This window comes from Zootermopsis nevadensis, unplaced genomic scaffold (genome assembly GCF_977971745.1).
Source record: "Zootermopsis nevadensis isolate Lab colony 2312 unplaced genomic scaffold, Znev_1.0 Znev_ptg000006l, whole genome shotgun sequence".
NCBI classification, from domain to species: Eukaryota; Metazoa; Arthropoda; class Insecta; order Blattodea; family Termopsidae; genus Zootermopsis; species Zootermopsis nevadensis.
The window spans coordinates 14,960,222-14,979,945 of record NW_028259138.1 but is presented as its reverse complement, the minus strand read 5'-3'; the positions used below and the strand labels follow the sequence as shown (position 1 = coordinate 14,979,945).

The window sequence follows — 19,724 nt, the reverse complement described above, 5'->3', positions numbered from 1 at the left end:
TTTCGAAAAAATTGAAATTTCTCAAAGGGGTACCCCTTTGAGAATTTTCAAAAATTTTCGAAATTTTAAAAAAATTAAAAACGACGGCAAATGGCGCGAAACGCGAAGAAAACTAAGAATTTTCGGAAAAAAATTGAATTCAGCTAAGACAGGTGAGGCACAGCCCTAAACAAGCAGACAAGACTTGGGACGAGTGACTTCTCAAGACTTGGGACGAGTGACTTCTCAAGACTTGGGACTTCTCAAGACTTGGGACAAGGACTTCTCAAGACTTGGGACAAGTGACTTCTCAAGACTTGGGACAAGAACTTCTCAAGACTTGGGACAAGTGAATTCTCAAGACTTGGGACAAGAACTTCTTAAGACTTGGGACGAGTGACTTCTCAAGACTTGGGACGAGTGACTTCTCAAGACTTGGGACAAGTGACTTCTCAAGACTTGGGACAAGGACTTCTCAAGACTTGGGACAAGTGACTTCTCAAGACTTGGGAGTCTAGTCCTGATAAGAATGGGACAGGTCAAATTTAGAAGGAAAAATTTTCAAATTTTTCGAAAAATCAAAAAACGCTGCAAACCTTCTGAAATGCGCACAAAACCAAAAATTTTCGGAAAATTCGGAAAAAAATTAAAAGTTGAAATTTTTAAAAAATTCTTAGTTTTGTGCGCTTTTTGGACGATTTGCCACGTTTTTCGATTTTTCGAAATTTTTCGAAGAAATTGAAATTTCTCAAAGGGGTACCCCTTTGAGAATTTTCAAAAATTTTCGAAATTTTAAAAAAATTAAAAACGACGGCAAATGGCGCGAAACGCGAAGAAAACTAAGAATTTTCGAAAAAATTTGAATTCAGCTAAGACAGGTGAGGCACAGCCCTAAACAAGCAGACAAGACTTGGGACAATAACTTCTCAAGACTTGGGACGAGTGACTTGTCAAGACTTGGGACAAGAACTTCTCAAGACTTGGGACAAGTGACTTCTCAAGACTTGGGACAAGAATTCTCAAGACTTGGGACAAGTGAATTCTCAAGACTTGGGACAAGAACTTCTTAAGACTTGGGACGAGTGACTTATCAAGACTTGGGACGAGTGACTTCTCAAGACTTGGGACAAGTGACTTCTCAAGACTTGGGACAAGGACTTCTCAAGACTTGGGACAAGTGACTTCTCAAGACTTGGGAGTCTAGTCCTGATAAGAATGGGACAGGTCAAATTTAGAAGGAAAAATTTTCAAATTTTTCGAAAAATCAAAAAACGCTGCAAACCTTCTGAAATGCGCACAAAACCAAAAATTTTCGGAAAATTCGTAAAAAAATTAAAAGTTGAAATTTTTCAAAAATTCTTAGTTTTGTGCGCTTTTTGGACGATTTGCCACGTTTTTCGATTTTTCGAAATTTTTCGAAAAAATTGAAATTTCTCAAAGGGGTACCCCTTTGAGAATTTTCAAAATTTTTCGAAATTTTAAAAAAATTAAAAACGACTGCAAATGGCGCGAAACGCGAAGAAAACTAAGAATTTTCGAAAAAAAATTGAATTCAGCTAAGACAGGTGAGGCACAGCCCTAAACAAGCAGACAAGACTTGGGACGAGTGACTTCTCAAGACTTGGGACGAGTGACTTCTCAAGACTTGGGACTTCTCAAGACTTGGGACAAGGACTTCTCAAGACTTGGGACAAGTGACTTCTCAAGACTTGGGACAAGAACTTCTCAAGACTTGGGACGAGTGACTTCTCAAGACTTGGGACGAGTGACTTCTCAAGACTTGGGACGAGTGACTTCTCAAGACTTGGGACAAGAACTTCTCAACACTTGGGACAAGTGACTTCTCAAGACTTGGGAGTCTAGTCCTGATAGGGATGGGACAGTCAAATTTAGAAGGAAAAATTTTCAAATTTTTCGAAAAATCAAAAAACGCTGCAAACCTTTTGAAATGCGCACAAAACCAAAAATTTTCGGAAAATTCGGAAAAAATTAAAAGTTGAAATTTTTCAAAAATTCTTAGTTTTGTACGCTTTTTGGACGATTTGCCACGTTTTTCGATTTTTCGAAATTTTTCGAAAAAATTGAAATTTCTCAAAGGGGTACCCCTTTGAGAATTTTCAAAAATTTTCGAAATTTTAAAAAAATTAAAAACGACGGCAAATGGCGCGAAACGCGAAGAAAACTAAGAATTTTCGAAAAAATTTGAATTCAGCTAAGACAGGTGAGGCACAGCCCTAAACAAGCAGACAAGACTTGGGACAATAACTTCTCAAGACTTGGGACGAGTGACTTGTCAAGACTTGGGACAAGAACTTCTCAAGACTTGGGACAAGTGACTTCTCAAGACTTGGGACAAGAATTCTCAAGACTTGGGACAAGTGAATTCTCAAGACTTGGGACAAGAACTTCTTAAGACTTGGGACGAGTGACTTATCAAGACTTGGGACGAGTGACTTCTCAAGACTTGGGACAAGTGACTTCTCAAGACTTGGGACAAGGACTTCTCAAGACTTGGGACAAGTGACTTCTCAAGACTTGGGAGTCTAGTCCTGATAAGAATGGGACAGGTCAAATTTAGAAGGAAAAATTTTCAAATTTTTCGAAAAATCAAAAAACGCTGCAAACCTTCTGAAATGCGCACAAAACCAAAAATTTTCGGAAAATTCGTAAAAAAATTAAAAGTTGAAATTTTTCAAAAATTCTTAGTTTTGTGCGCTTTTTGGACGATTTCCACGTTTTTCGATTTTTCGAAATTTTTCGAAAAAATTGAAATTTCTCAAAGGGGTACCCCTTTGAGAATTTTCAAAATTTTTCAAAATTTTAAAAAAATTAAAAACGACGGCAAATGGCGCGAAACGCGAAGAAAACTAAGAATTTTCGAAAAAATTTGAATTCAGCTAAGACAGGTGAGGCACAGCCCTAAACAAGCAGACAAGACTTGGGACAATAACTTCTCAAGACTTGCGACGAGTGACTTCTCAAGACTTGGGACAAGAACTTCTCAAGACTTGGGACAAGTGACTTCTCAAGACTTGGGACAAGAACTTCTCAAGACTTGGGACAAGTGAATTCTCAAGACTTGGGACAAGAACTTCTTAAGACTTGGGACGAGTGACTTCTCAAGACTTGGGACGAGTGACTTCTCAAGACTTGGGACAAGTGACTTCTCAAGACTTGGGACAAGAACTTCTCAAGACTTGGGACAAGGACTTCTCAAGACTTGGGACAAGTGACTTCTCAAGACTTGGGACAAGTGACTTCTCAAGACTTGGGACAAGAACTTCTCAAGACTTGGGACGAGTGACTTCTCAAGACTTGGGACAAGAACTTCTCAAGACTTAAAATGAGTGACTTCTCAAGACTTGGGACAAGTGACTTCTCAAGACTTGGGACGAGTGACTTCTCAAGACTTGGGACAAGGGACTTCTGAAGACTTGGGACAAGAACTTCTCAAGACTTGGGACAAGGACTTCTCAAGACTTGGGACAAGTGACTTCTCAAGACTTGGGTGTCTAGTCTTGATAGGGATGGGACAGGTCAAATTTAGAAGGAAAAATTTTCAAATTTTTCGAAAAATCAAAAAACGCTGCAAACCTTCTGAAATGCGCACAAAACCAAAAATTTTCGGAAAATTCGGAAAAAAATTAAAAGTTGAAATTTTTCAAAAATTCTTAGTTTTGTGCGCTTTTTGGACGATTTGCCACGTTTTTCGATTTTTCGAAATTTTTCGAAAAAATTGAAATTTCTCAAAGGGGTACCCCTTTGAGAATTTTCAAAATTTTTCGAAATTTTAAAAAAATTAAAAACGACTGCAAATGGCGCGAAACGCGAAGAAAACTAAGAATTTTCGAAAAAATTTGAATTCAGCTAAGACAGGTGAGGCACAGCCCTAAACAAGCAGACAAGACTTGGGACAATAACTTTTCAAGAATTGCGACGAGTGACTTCTCAAGACTTGGGACAAGAACTTCTCAAGACTTGGGACGAGTGACTTCTCAAGACTTGGGACAAGAACTTCTCAAGACTTGGGACGAGTGACTTCTCAAGACTTGGGACAAGTGACTTCTCAAGACTTGGGAGTCTAGTCCTGATAGGGATGGGACAGTCAAATTTAGAAGGAAAAATTTTCAAATTTTTCGAAAAATCAAAAAACGCTGCAAACCTTTTGAAATGCGCACAAAACCAAAAATTTTCGGAAAATTCGGAAAAAAATTAAAAGTTGAAATTTTTAAAAAATTCTTAGTTTTGTGCGCTTTTTGGACGATTTGCCACGTTTTTCGATTTTTCGAAATTTTTCGAAGAAATTAAAATTTCTCAAAGGGGTACCCCTTTGAGAATTTTCAAAAATTTTCGAAATTTTAAAAAAATTAAAAACGACGGCAAATGGCGCGAAACGCGAAGAAAACTAAGAATTTTCGAAAAAATTTGAATTCAGCTAAGACAGGTGAGGCACAGCCCTAAACAAGCAGACAAGACTTGGGACAATAACTTCTCAAGACTTGGGACGAGTGACTTGTCAAGACTTGGGACAAGAACTTCTCAAGACTTGGGACAAGTGACTTCTCAAGACTTGGGACAAGAATTCTCAAGACTTGGGACAAGTGAATTCTCAAGACTTGGGACAAGAACTTCTTAAGACTTGGGACGAGTGACTTATCAAGACTTGGGACGAGTGACTTCTCAAGACTTGGGACAAGTGACTTCTCAAGACTTGGGACAAGGACTTCTCAAGACTTGGGACAAGTGACTTCTCAAGACTTGGGAGTCTAGTCCTGATAAGAATGGGACAGGTCAAATTTAGAAGGAAAAATTTTCAAATTTTTCGAAAAATCAAAAAACGCTGCAAACCTTCTGAAATGCGCACAAAACCAAAAATTTTCGGAAAATTCGTAAAAAAATTAAAAGTTGAAATTTTTCAAAAATTCTTAGTTTTGTGCGCTTTTTGGACGATTTCCACGTTTTTCGATTTTTCGAAATTTTTCGAAAAAATTGAAATTTCTCAAAGGGGTACGTACCCCTTTGAGAATTTTCAAAATTTTTCGAAATTTTAAAAAAATTAAAAACGACGGCAAATGGCGCGAAACGCGAAGAAAACTAAGAATTTTCGAAAAAATTTGAATTCAGCTAAGACAGGTGAGGCACAGCCCTAAACAAGCAGACAAGACTTGGGACAATAACTTCTCAAGACTTGCGACGAGTGACTTCTCAAGACTTGGGACAAGAACTTCTCAAGACTTGGGACAAGTGACTTCTCAAGACTTGGGACAAGAACTTCTCAAGACTCGGGACAAGTGAATTCTCAAGACTTGGGACAAGAACTTCTTAAGACTTGGGACGAGTGACTTCTCAAGACTTGGGACGAGTGACTTCTCAAGACTTGGGACAAGTGACTTCTCAAGACTTGGGACAAGAACTTCTCAAGACTTGGGACAAGGACTTCTCAAGACTTGGGACAAGTGACTTCTCAAGACTTGGGACAAGTGACTTCTCAAGACTTGGGACAAGAACTTCTCAAGACTTGGGACGAGTGACTTCTCAAGACTTGGGACAAGAACTTCTCAAGACTTAAAATGAGTGACTTCTCAAGACTTGGGACAAGTGACTTCTCAAGACTTGGGACGAGTGACTTCTCAAGACTTGGGACAAGGGACTTCTGAAGACTTGGGACAAGAACTTCTCAAGACTTGGGACAAGGACTTCTCAAGACTTGGGACAAGTGACTTCTCAAGACTTGGGTGTCTAGTCTTGATAGGGATGGGACAGGTCAAATTTAGAAGGAAAAATTTTCAAATTTTTCGAAAAATCAAAAAACGCTGCAAACCTTCTGAAATGCGCACAAAACCAAAAATTTTCGGAAAATTCGGAAAAAAATTAAAAGTTGAAATTTTTCAAAAATTCTTAGTTTTGTGCGCTTTTTGGACGATTTGCCACGTTTTTCGATTTTTCGAAATTTTTCGAAAAAATTGAAATTTCTCAAAGGGGTACCCCTTTGAGAATTTTCAAAATTTTTCGAAATTTTAAAAAAATTAAAAACGACTGCAAATGGCGCGAAACGCGAAGAAAACTAAGAATTTTCGAAAAAATTTGAATTCAGCTAAGACAGGTGAGGCACAGCCCTAAACAAGCAGACAAGACTTGGGACAATAACTTCTCAAGACTTGGGACGAGTGACTTGTCAAGACTTGGGACAAGAACTTCTCAAGACTTGGGACAAGAACTTCTCAAAACTTGGGACGAGTGACTTCTCAAGACTTGGGACAAGAACTTCTCAAGACTTGGGACAACTGACTTCTCAAGACTTGGGACAAGAACTTCTCAAGACTTGGGACAAGAACTTCTCAAGACTTGGGACAAGAACTTCTCAAGACTTGGGACAAGAACTTCTCAAGACTTGCGACGAGTGACTTCTCAAGACTTGGAACAAGAACTTCTCAAGATTTGGGACGAGTGACTTCTCAAGACTTGGGACGAGTGACTTCTCAAGACTTGGGACAAGAACTTCTCAAGACTTGGGACAAGTGACTTCTCAAGACTTGGGACAAGAACTTCTCAAGACTTGGGACAAGAACTTCTCAAGACTTGGGACGAGTGACTTCTCAAGACTTGGGACAAGAACTTCTCAAGACTTGCGACGAGTGACTTCTCAAGACTTGGGACAAGAACTTCTCAAGACTTGGGACGAGTGACTTCTCAAGACTTGGGACAAGAACTTCTCAAGACTTGGGACGAGTGACTTCTCAAGACTTGGGACAAGTGACTTCTCAAGACTTGGGAGTCTAGTCCTGATAGGGATGGGACAGTCAAATTTAGAAGGAAAAATTTTCAAATTTTTCGAAAAATCAAAAAACGCTGCAAACCTTTTGAAATGCGCACAAAACCAAAAATTTTCGGAAAATTCGGAAAAAAATTAAAAGTTGAAATTTTTAAAAAATTCTTAGTTTTGTGCGCTTTTTGGACGATTTGCCACGTTTTTCGATTTTTCGAAATTTTTCGAAGAAATTAAAATTTCTCAAAGGGGTACCCCTTTGAGAATTTTCAAAAATTTTCGAAATTTTAAAAAAATTAAAAACGACGGCAAATGGCGCGAAACGCGAAGAAAACTAAGAATTTTCGAAAAAATTTGAATTCAGCTAAGACAGGTGAGGCACAGCCCTAAACAAGCAGACAAGACTTGGGACAATAACTTCTCAAGACTTGGGACGAGTGACTTGTCAAGACTTGGGACAAGAACTTCTCAAGACTTGGGACAAGTGACTTCTCAAGACTTGGGACAAGAATTCTCAAGACTTGGGACAAGTGAATTCTCAAGACTTGGGACAAGAACTTCTTAAGACTTGGGACGAGTGACTTATCAAGACTTGGGACGAGTGACTTCTCAAGACTTGGGACAAGTGACTTCTCAAGACTTGGGACAAGGACTTCTCAAGACTTGGGACAAGTGACTTCTCAAGACTTGGGAGTCTAGTCCTGATAAGAATGGGACAGGTCAAATTTAGAAGGAAAAATTTTCAAATTTTTCGAAAAATCAAAAAACGCTGCAAACCTTCTGAAATGCGCACAAAACCAAAAATTTTCGGAAAATTCGTAAAAAAATTAAAAGTTGAAATTTTTCAAAAATTCTTAGTTTTGTGCGCTTTTTGGACGATTTCCACGTTTTTCGATTTTTCGAAATTTTTCGAAAAAATTGAAATTTCTCAAAGGGGTACGTACCCCTTTGAGAATTTTCAAAATTTTTCGAAATTTTAAAAAAATTAAAAACGACGGCAAATGGCGCGAAACGCGAAGAAAACTAAGAATTTTCGAAAAAATTTGAATTCAGCTAAGACAGGTGAGGCACAGCCCTAAACAAGCAGACAAGACTTGGGACAATAACTTCTCAAGACTTGCGACGAGTGACTTCTCAAGACTTGGGACAAGAACTTCTCAAGACTTGGGACAAGTGACTTCTCAAGACTTGGGACAAGAACTTCTCAAGACTCGGGACAAGTGAATTCTCAAGACTTGGGACAAGAACTTCTTAAGACTTGGGACGAGTGACTTCTCAAGACTTGGGACGAGTGACTTCTCAAGACTTGGGACAAGTGACTTCTCAAGACTTGGGACAAGAACTTCTCAAGACTTGGGACAAGGACTTCTCAAGACTTGGGACAAGTGACTTCTCAAGACTTGGGACAAGTGACTTCTCAAGACTTGGGACAAGAACTTCTCAAGACTTGGGACGAGTGACTTCTCAAGACTTGGGACAAGAACTTCTCAAGACTTAAAATGAGTGACTTCTCAAGACTTGGGACAAGTGACTTCTCAAGACTTGGGACGAGTGACTTCTCAAGACTTGGGACAAGGGACTTCTGAAGACTTGGGACAAGAACTTCTCAAGACTTGGGACAAGGACTTCTCAAGACTTGGGACAAGTGACTTCTCAAGACTTGGGTGTCTAGTCTTGATAGGGATGGGACAGGTCAAATTTAGAAGGAAAAATTTTCAAATTTTTCGAAAAATCAAAAAACGCTGCAAACCTTCTGAAATGCGCACAAAACCAAAAATTTTCGGAAAATTCGGAAAAAAATTAAAAGTTGAAATTTTTCAAAAATTCTTAGTTTTGTGCGCTTTTTGGACGATTTGCCACGTTTTTCGATTTTTCGAAATTTTTCGAAAAAATTGAAATTTCTCAAAGGGGTACCCCTTTGAGAATTTTCAAAATTTTTCGAAATTTTAAAAAAATTAAAAACGACTGCAAATGGCGCGAAACGCGAAGAAAACTAAGAATTTTCGAAAAAATTTGAATTCAGCTAAGACAGGTGAGGCACAGCCCTAAACAAGCAGACAAGACTTGGGACAATAACTTCTCAAGACTTGGGACGAGTGACTTGTCAAGACTTGGGACAAGAACTTCTCAAGACTTGGGACAAGAACTTCTCAAAACTTGGGACGAGTGACTTCTCAAGACTTGGGACAAGAACTTCTCAAGACTTGGGACAACTGACTTCTCAAGACTTGGGACAAGAACTTCTCAAGACTTGGGACAAGAACTTCTCAAGACTTGGGACAAGAACTTCTCAAGACTTGGGACAAGAACTTCTCAAGACTTGCGACGAGTGACTTCTCAAGACTTGGAACAAGAACTTCTCAAGATTTGGGACGAGTGACTTCTCAAGACTTGGGACGAGTGACTTCTCAAGACTTGGGACAAGAACTTCTCAAGACTTGGGACAAGTGACTTCTCAAGACTTGGGACAAGAACTTCTCAAGACTTGGGACAAGAACTTCTCAAGACTTGGGACGAGTGACTTCTCAAGACTTGGGACAAGAACTTCTCAAGACTTGCGACGAGTGACTTCTCAAGACTTGGGACAAGAACTTCTCAAGACTTGGGACAAGAACTTCTCAAGACTTGGGACGAGTGACTTCTCTAGACTTGGGACGAGTGACTTCTCAAGACTTGGGACAAGTGACTTCTCAAGACTTGGGAGTCTAGTCCTGATAGGGATGGGACAGGTCAAATTTAGAAGGAAAAATTTTCAAATTTTTCGAAAAATCAAAAAACGCTGCAAACCTTCTGAAATGCGCACAAAACCAAAAATTTTCGGAAAATTCGGAAAAAAATTAAAAGTTGAAAATTTTCAAAAATTCTTAGTTTTGTGCGCTTTTTGGACGATTTGCCACGTTTTTCGATTTTTCAAAATTTTTCGAAATTTTAAAAAAATTGAAAACGACTGCAAATGGCGTGAAACGCCAAGAAAAGTAAGAATTTTAAAAAAAAATTTCAATTCAGCTAAGACAGGTGAGGCACAGCCCTAAACAAGCAGACAAGACTTGGGACAATAACTTCTCAAGACTTGGGACGAGTGACTTGTCAAGACTTGGGACAAGAACTTCTCAAGACTTGGGACAAGAACTTCTCAAGACTTGTGATGAGTGACTTCTCAAGACTTGGGACAAGAACTTCTCAAGACTTGGGACAAGAACTTCTCAAGACTTGCGAGGAGTGACTTCTCAAGACTTGGGACAAGAACTTCTCAAGACTTGGGACAAGTGACTTCTCAAGACTTGGGACAAGAACTTCTCAAGACTTGGGACGAGTGACTTCTCAAGACTTGGGACGAGTGACTTCTCAAGACTTGGGACAAGGACTTCTCAAGACTTGGGACAAGTGACTTCTCAAGACTTCGGACAAGAACTTCTCAAGACTTAAAACGAGTGACTTCTCAAGACTTGGGACAAGTGACTTCTCAAGACTTGGGACGAGTGACTTCTCAAGACTTGGGACGAGTGACTTCTCAAGACTTGGGACAAGTGATTTCTCAAGACTTGGGACAAGGACTTCTCAAGACTTGGGACAAGTGACTTCTCAAGACTTGGGAGTCTAGTCGTGATAGGGATGGGACAGGTCAAATTTAGAAGGAAATTTAGAAGGTAGTCTCGTGTGTGAATCACGTACGTCATTGCTAAAATAAACCCCTGCCTTGTCTTGGAAGTGGAAGTGTCAATGACTGATTTCAAATCAGATTAAAATTTCAAAACTCCTTTGCGTTCGTCGGACTCCGTGAGAGACAATAATAACTCTACATGATCGGAAAAATCAACTACCTTTGCACTACAATAATTTTATTCACCGTCTTTACACAAGCTTATAGATTGTTAAAATCACATAAAATTATAACATTTCAACATATGATATTGTTACATTTTAAAATGACGACATGTTTCCATGTTCATTCCATCATCGTCAGGTCTATCAATTAAAATTAAAAACTGTTGCACTTGCTGCCCTGCGTATACTGATTTGTTCTACCCGTTAGATTTTATTTGTTTAACCTCCAGGCTTCTTCCATTTAATTTTTGAAGACTGCGCCTGGATGTCTTAAATCTGCAAAATCAATTTTAATTTTCATATCCTGATCCTGGCTACTGACATAGGAAATGGAATAATTTTAAAGAATTACTCAATATATCGTAATACAAGCAAAAGAAAAGTAATCACAAAATATTTAAAGTATTATAACATACCGGGTTGTGTGTGAGGTGCGTGTCCGATATTAATCTACCAAATACGTTTAACATAACAAATTCTATAAAATTAATAAACGAAATCCAACAATTGAATTTTCATAATAATAAAAATATACAAATTTGTTCTTTTGACATCAATAATATGTATACAAATATTCCAACAATCATGCTACGAGATATTGTAAGAGATATTCTAAATAGACAGAATATAAATACAGATCTAATAAATGAAATTACAAATATAACTAACATTATTATTAACCAAAATTATTTCCAATTCAACAATGAATATTGGAAACAAGAAACAGGATTACCTATGGGAGCTCCCACCTCGAGCATATTATCTGAAATATTCTTACAATATCTCGAGCATGATTATATAGTAAATATATTAAACAAATATCAAATCAAATACTATAGTAGGATGATATACTCATGATTTTTGATGCAAAAAATACAAATATAAAAAATGTTTTAAATGAATTTAACAACATAAATCAAAATATACAATTCACTTTAGAAACAGAACAAAATAACAAATTAAATTATTTAGATCTAACTATAATACGAAACGAAAACAACTCTGAATTCAAAATATACAGAAAACCTACAAATACAAGCACCATAATTCATGCCTCTTCATGCCATCCAAATGAACATTAACAAATGGCTATTAATTACTTAATAAACCGAAAAAATACATATCCCATGACCACAATAAACAAACAAATTGAATGTAACATAATAAAACAAATTCTAATAGAAAACGGATATAATAATTATGAATTAAAACCCAAAAATAAAATAAACAATGTAAACAACATAAATGAAGACAAAAACGAAAATAAACAAAACAAATGGGCCACATTCACATATATAGGAAAAGAAACCAAATATATAACAAAAACATTTAAAACAAATAACAAAAATAGCATTTAGAACAAAAAACACAATAAAAAACATCTTGAAACAAAAGCCACAAATAGACACAACAAATCAATACGAAAAACCAGGCATATATAGGTTAAAATGCAATGATTGCCCGTTAACCTATATAGGCCAAACCGGACGCACCTTTAGTCAAAGATACAAAGAGCATATTACAGCAATTAAACACAATAAAGATCATTCAGCATATGCAAAGCATATATTAAACACAGGACATACATACAACAAAATAGAACAAACAATGGACATTATAAAAATAATACAAAACAAGCGACATAGAGACACCATAGAAAAATATCATATACAAAGAACACATAAACAAAATCTTGCATTAAACGACAGTAACATCTACACGAACAATCCGATATTTAACATTCTACAGTCCATCGACCCAACCCCCTAAACAACTTTCACCCAATATATATAGCCATACACGATACTCACAGCTTAGTTGCAGTCTACAGCTCCGTAATATCGGACACGCACCTCACACACAACCCGGTATGTTATAATACTTTAAATATTTTGTGATTACTTTTCTTTTGCTTGTATTACGATATATTGAGTAATTCTTTAAAATTATTCCATTTCCTATGTCAGTAGCCAGGATCAGGATATGAAAATTAAAATTGATTTTGCAGATTTAAGACATCCAGGCGCAGTCTTCAAAAATTAAACGGAAGAAGCCTGGAGGTTAAACAAATAAAATCTAACGGGTAGAACAAATCAGTATACGCAGGGCAGCAAGTGCAACAGTTTTTAATTTTAATTGATAGACCTGACGATGATGGAATGAACATGGAAACATGTCGTCATTTTAAAATGTAACAATATCATATGTTGAAATGTTATAATTTTATGTGATTTTAACAATCTATAAGCTTGTGTAAAGACGGTGAATAAAATTATTGTATTGAAGAACACAAGCATGACGCAATTAAGATATAAGTTACCTTTGCACGTTGCACCAAGTACTACACCATACGCCATTCAAAGTAAGGTGATGAACGATACCGCAACACACACAAAGAGCCATTCGCCTCGAGTCCCCTCCAGAACAGGCCGCATCCACTCGTACGTGTCCGATGCACTGGCGTACATGAAACACAAACACAGATTATAAGTCAAACATACCAACCAGCAATCGCCAATGCTCAGAACTTGGATCCATAAAATGGAAAGAAAACAACACACTCGCACCATAATTTAACTGTATCACCCTTTTTTAAGTTAAAAGGGGGAGGCTCTTAGTGTCATTACATCCACCGGCAATCCCATTTTACGTAAACTGGATGTAAATGATCAATGATAAGGAGATATAAATACAATACCAATTTCAAAAGAATCAAACATGAGCATACATTTACAAAGTTCAAAAGCACGACAACGAAGACTCAACCAATCTGACTCAAGTGATATCTCAACCTCTCACAAGAAATAAATAAAACACTCTCTCAAAAAAAAGAAACTCGCCCTCAGTCTCTCACCGAGAGATAGGGAAGCTACCTTACCTATCCTGGAAATCCTCTTTCTTGGCCAAATTAAAATACCAATGCCAAACACATAAAATGAAGGCAGAGCTACCTCCAATGGAAAACATGGTAGAATACTATTATTATTATTATTCAGTGTTCTGTCTTACGACAAGTCCTTCAAACTGTGAAACTTGTTACAATGCAGATATCAAAACATCTTGTAAACATAAACAAGTGCATGTGCATGGTGGAATATTTCGCTATCTTGCCAAAGAATTTGATTGTGTGAATCATGAATTAGCACATTTCATAATCATATTTCTCGTATACTTACACAATGCATGTCAAGTAGACACAGAGATAAATCTCTCGCAGACATGAGGTCCTTCGTGATAACAGCCGATTGATTTCCTGTCGTCATATCAGTGAGCCAGCAAAGTGTTTCTGCACATACTCCACTCTTTTCCTGGCAAGCAGTAGTCATGTCAGGTGACGCATCCTTCAACCTCAGTAAAGTCCCATGGATCAATCAAGCTTCTTCTCTGCAGCTATTACCAGAAAAAAAATGCAATCACATTCAACACATCACCTAATTTAAAGGTTTCATAACCGATCCCCTTGCTCAAAATTAACCAAAAGCACAGAAAATATCCCAGCAGCTCCGGTCACTGTGCACAATACTCACACGTCAACAAAACTAAATTCCTTACCTACGCAATTAATCACTTATTAATTAGTAAACACATCACATTAAAGGCTCCACAGCACTACACACATCACACATGTAACAAAACCACTCATTAACAAAACCTTATCACAAATAGTCACCACCCTCGTCTACAAGCTATACCTAACCTCCAATTTTGATGTCCTATGAACAATATATTCACTAGAGAATCATGAATGCCTCTAGCATACCACAGATACAGCAATTATGCCAATCTCTCACCGCACATAGGTCTTTCAACATATCAAATCTCACATTTAAGTTCACAACATCTGAAGTACCTAATAAAATTGGACAGACTCATCTCTCTCACACGACAACCACATCAAATACATTCTAATGCTCATGTACTCACACAACGAATGCCTCGTTCAGACTGATATCAGTTTCTTGCGGATACGATGTTCCTTCTTTGTCCCAGCAGGTTTAATCTTCTGACATCAAGTCGGTCCGCCAACTGTTACCGCACGTACTTCAATGCTTGTCTGGCTGGCAGTACGCAGGTCACGTGACAAACAGCATGGTGCTCAGTAGAATCTGAAGGATCATTCTGTTTCTCGTAATCTGCTACTCCCAGAAAGAGAAAATACAGTCACATTCAAGAAATCAAGACATCACACTCTTCTAAGAGCACACAGTTTTACTTCACCAAGCAGTTAACACTCCTACCTTAGCCAATGAACAAGCACCTTCCATTTTCAGAAGACAAATTCTGTCAAGTTCATTACAAACCCATTCACAAGTTAACTTTAAATACGGGTCACGACAGTGTCACAACCAGCGACCTGACAAATTCTGAACTCCCTCACTCACAGATTCATACTGGAGCCTTTCTTTCCTCCCCCCCCAGCAAATTTAAAGCATTCGCCAAGTGGGCCATTATTCCACACGTCATAATACTGCAACTACAAACTCTACAACTCACACACATCACGTCAGTCCCACGCAACTTCTGTTGCCACTGATTCAGTGGATATTTAACGAACAGTTCGCTTGCCGTCTGTTTGGAACCGAGGATGTTGATCGCTGTCTCCAAGATACACGGCTCCCTCTCCTCGTGCCCCATTATGACAGCAAGGGAGTCTACAAACACCAGTCGGTCCATGCCCCTCAGGTTCGCCTGTTTTGATGTCATGGAGAAAGGACCTAAATGAAAGATTAAGAAATGGCAAGCCACTACAACACACCCAACATCTGTAGCACTTCTACTACTAAGGTGAATTCAACCGACAAGGGGCAAGAGGTAGCCGTAGCAATTAGATTTTTTTTCCATATCACCATCAGTAATGCCACTTTATCATACCTTCTGGAAGCAAAGGTGGAAACTTCACCATCAGTAATATAAATTGTTTCAATGTTGAACAATCTAAATTTATAAAACTGAACTCACCAGCTACCTGAGATATCGCCACCATTGTGTAGTGACAAACAAGGAACACACCGTCGTAACTCTTTCATGGCTGCAGCAACAAACACTCCTACCAACATACACAACAGGCCTTACTGGCTTTTCCAGATATGAAGCAGACGCTTTCAACAAGTTCACATACTAAATGTGGTTTTAAGAGAGATTTCAGGTTCTCACAGTGGTCTTTGGGTTCTAACACCACTTGGACTTACAGAAAACCAACACAGATTATGATTTTTAAACATTTAATGGTTCGCTATATCAGCTGCAGTTATCCTTGTGACTAAGCGCAATGCCATGAGGCAGTGGGAGCATGGAGGTACACTCCATGCATTCTCAATTATAGAACAATGTGGAGGTCAGCCTCAAAATGTGGTTCCTTAAACTGGCAAAGAAAAATCACGTTCTTCATTGTTTCTTTGTAGTCTCAATAGAAGAAATAGACAAGTTCTTTATTTCATTAAAACCATTTACTACTTTTCAGGAAAAAAGGTCTTCTTCTTTCAATAATGGCATTGCAATTCAGAAAATAAGTTCATTAAACAATTTACTCAAATGGATGAACTTGCCTGTGACTGCCATCTGGTGAGTGGCTCTGGCTTGCTTGTCCTGCAATCTGCACGCAATCCCATGGACTGCGGAGATCTCCACATGTGGATCATCAGAACTGCAACGGCGAATCACAATGAGTACAGATAATTACACTCACATCCTAATGTTCAGTGTACAAAATGTTGGTCACAACAGTGGCCAATGCAGTAGCTGCTTCCTAAATCAGCAACTGATGTAAAAGGGACAGAGCAAATGGGAAATCTGGGTTTATGATATGAGAAAGAAATACATTACGTGCAGATGCCTCCTGGTACTGGCAGGATACTAAACACAAACTAATTGTGATACAGCCTCTAACAGGCTCACTGTACCAGTAAATAATGAGTTCTGGGTGCTCAGAGAAAGATCTATACCAGTGCCTCATAGACTGCCATGGGACTCGCTTACAATTCTGCGTTGAAAAGCCAGTGATTAACAATCTGTTATGTCATGTTAGTACCATCAGGCTGGAAAAACATCTTTTATTTTGTACACTTTTTTAATATCAAGAATGAGGTTAGTTTTACAATATTCTTCTGCCTCCAACTGCTCTTATATACCTTGGACAGGAGAAAAGCTGCTGCACTGTATTCTCATCTTCATTAAAATTCAGGGATGCCACCAAGAAACAGCAAATTATTTCCCAGCACTGACGACGGTAACGGATCCGTCGTGCTTGACTTCAGAGCAATACATGCTGTCTCCACGACCTGGAAAACACAAGCAACAGTTTCAAGTTATAACGAGTGACAACGCAGGCCAGATTCACTGGTAAGGGAAGTCAAATGTTTTAGTTACAGTAACTTTCAAGTACTGCACTTACTGTAATACTCTAAACACCTTTTCTCCACATCAGGGCGCATGTCATATTTATTTCCAGAACCTTTGGGATTCATGGACACCAACATATCATTGACTAGACTTTTATTTTGTAAGTGGACTTTGACAAATCTCAACAATAAAATAAAAATTAATTACAAGTATATAATTTTTCTATAGTCTATGCTAACCGTAATAAACGTCAAAAAGGAACGTATTATACGCGTATCAAGTCATTTAATGATCTTCCACCAACAATTAAAACTCTAAATGATTTAAAGGTGTTCAAGCCTGCATTTAAATTATTTTTCATAATTGAATTGCAGAATCTGAATTCACATGTGAAACACATCCTTGTAATTGTGTCAAAAGTACTGAAGTTTATATGTATTGTATGAAATGATTTGTTCTCCATCCTTTGGTTTAGTCCTAAGAAGGATCTATGGAATGTAAATAAACTGTACTCTCTAACATACCTGAACAATGCAATTCCTTATCCAAGTCACAAACACTACAGGTGCTTCGTTCTGTCTGGTTCTTCACATCTCCAACTCCAAAAAAGCTGCTTCCCCATCACGCACACAACTGATCTTCTGAAACGCTGATATTCAGACAAATTAGTCCTCCATGTCTTCGTTGATACCAGTAAACACACACTACAGCTACAGTTCACATGAAAGTTGCTACTCAGTACATCCCCTGATCTCAAACTACTCTTTGAGACAGACTAGGCACTCCCACTAAATCTATAACCGTACACCTCCTCGGAAAGCAAGGTAATCGCACGAGGGCCTGAGGTCTTCCTTGTGGCATTGTGAGGCATGCTACGAACACCCCATACTTGGTCACTAGGAATCAAAAGTGGGCAACGGCTATAGTATCCCACATGCTTGCAGGCACTCCTACCTGAAACAATACCAAATACCAAAATAAATATCCGCATTGTGACACCAGTCGTAACTGCTACTACGAATGCACTCTACACCTCATCAATAATCAACTGGCCAACTAAACCAACCCTCCATGCAACCAAAATATTTCACACTTATGTCCTTCACACAAGGGAAAGATGACACACATCAATTCAAATTAACTTCCACGCCCTGGCAATATATATGAGAGTAAATCTGCACTGGACTCAGAATGCATCCTAGCAACCAAAGAAATACAGAGGGGCAGAACGCCCACGCCATTTTATCATAGGCAGGGACGGCAACGTCTGAAAAACAGCGAACTCATCCGACCTCCTTGTCATAGCAGAGTAGTAGTAAACTACGTCTTACGCAGGAAAAGTCTGAGAACTGTTGGACAAAAAACAATCTTCCACGTGCCAAATTCCTGTTGCGATAAGAAGTGAGCCTGCCAAGTGTACTGAACATACTCCACTGATTTCCTGGCAAGCAGTAGGCTGGTCAGGTGACAGACAGCTTTTCCCCGAGTAAAATCCCAAGGATCAATTAAGCTTCTTCTCTCAGCTATTCCCAGAAAGACAAAATGCATTCACTTTTAACTAACACAAATGCAAAAATAAACAGCATTCTGATGACGCAGTTGATTGAACATGTACTTTTGTTCTTGGGGAGGGGGGCACACCACACACACTTCTGAGTATATAAATGTCACTTATCAATGCCGTAAACGCCTCATGGCGTTTATTTATTTGATTCCTCGGGAATCATCGACACATAACCTCAACCGTTAAACGAGAACACCCCATCATTCCGTAACCTGATGACAGCCCACCTAGTTCGCTGTTCGCACACATAAACTTACAGCACCTCCAAGACTCCGAAGACTAGACTCACGCTTACCAACACACACTCACTCTCACTCACTCTCTCTCACTCTCACTCTCTCTCTCACTCTCTCTCTCTCTCTCTCTCTCTCTGTGCGAACTTGACCACAGCGAATTATAGTAGCGAACCCAGTAAACTACGTATTGAGCGGGAACAGAAGGGCAGCCGAATGGCATCGGCAGTTCGAGACCCAGCGGATTCTTACAGTAGTATTAAGTGTAGTATTAAGTTCTAAATATAAAACGAGGGCAGGACTGAACCGATTTCTGATTTCTGCCCTCTAAAAAAATAATTGAGGGTTAACGGGTGGGTGGGGAGCCGAAGATGAGAGAATGAGGGGGTTATGCAAAAATATATTTATGAGGGAGCAGCCAAAGGTGGTCCAAACAGACATCATATCAATCAACAATCTTTAACCAAAATGTGTTCAAAGCACTTGAGTCGAAAGAAAAAATCCAGCCAAATAAATCAACAAATCTGTCATCTACTGGGCATGAGATTTTTGCAAGCAAATCCAAATTCATAACAAACACCACACGCCAAACTTACAAGTTTACAAGTTTTAAAACCTTTATCCTTGCTTAACACACCACAAGCACAGAAAATACCCCGGCAGGTCACAGCACTACATAACAAAAACCAAAATCACTTCACAAATAGTCTCCACCCACGCCTACAAACGATACCTATACCAACTGGAAACAGCAATAATGTCAATCCCAAACTGCATTTACTTCTGTCAACATATCATCTCACACTTACAATCACAACATTTAAAGTACATCCTATAGGTCAGGTAATTACACACTTCATTCATTGTCCCATCAGGTTTCCTGTTCAGATATCAAGTCAGTCTGCGAACACACTCAACAGCTTACATGACAAGCATGCAGGTTTGATGGTTTGATTTATTTCGCTGGATTGTTTCTTTTTCGACTCATATGCTTTGATGTCTGTATGTTGTTGGTATA

General features: G+C 38.5%; 1 protein-coding gene across 8 annotated transcripts in view; it reads right to left on the bottom strand.

The window, feature by feature from the left end:
• LOC147874740 (transcription-associated protein 1-like) overlaps positions 1-18,570 on the bottom strand; it is a 29,652-nt gene extending 11,082 nt beyond the window's left edge. The window contains exons 1-9 of one of the 8 annotated variants that reach the window (XM_087343812.1): positions 17,434-17,863; positions 16,699-16,848; positions 16,117-16,214; positions 15,530-15,617; positions 15,065-15,285; positions 14,495-14,706; positions 13,747-13,960; positions 12,891-13,027; positions 10,568-12,624 (exon numbers count right to left, since the gene is read on the bottom strand). In XM_087343812.1, coding sequence (XP_087199938.1) covers positions 12,603-12,624; positions 12,891-13,027; positions 13,747-13,896 — 309 coding nt within the window. In that variant the 5' untranslated portion in view covers positions 13,897-13,960; positions 14,495-14,706; positions 15,065-15,285; ... (2 more) ...; positions 16,699-16,848; positions 17,434-17,863 and the 3' untranslated portion in view covers positions 10,568-12,602. The other 7 variants (XM_087343814.1, XM_087343808.1, XM_087343809.1 and 4 more) reach the window with 7 other exon arrangements.
• Positions 18,571-19,724: the final 1,154 nt, after the last annotated feature.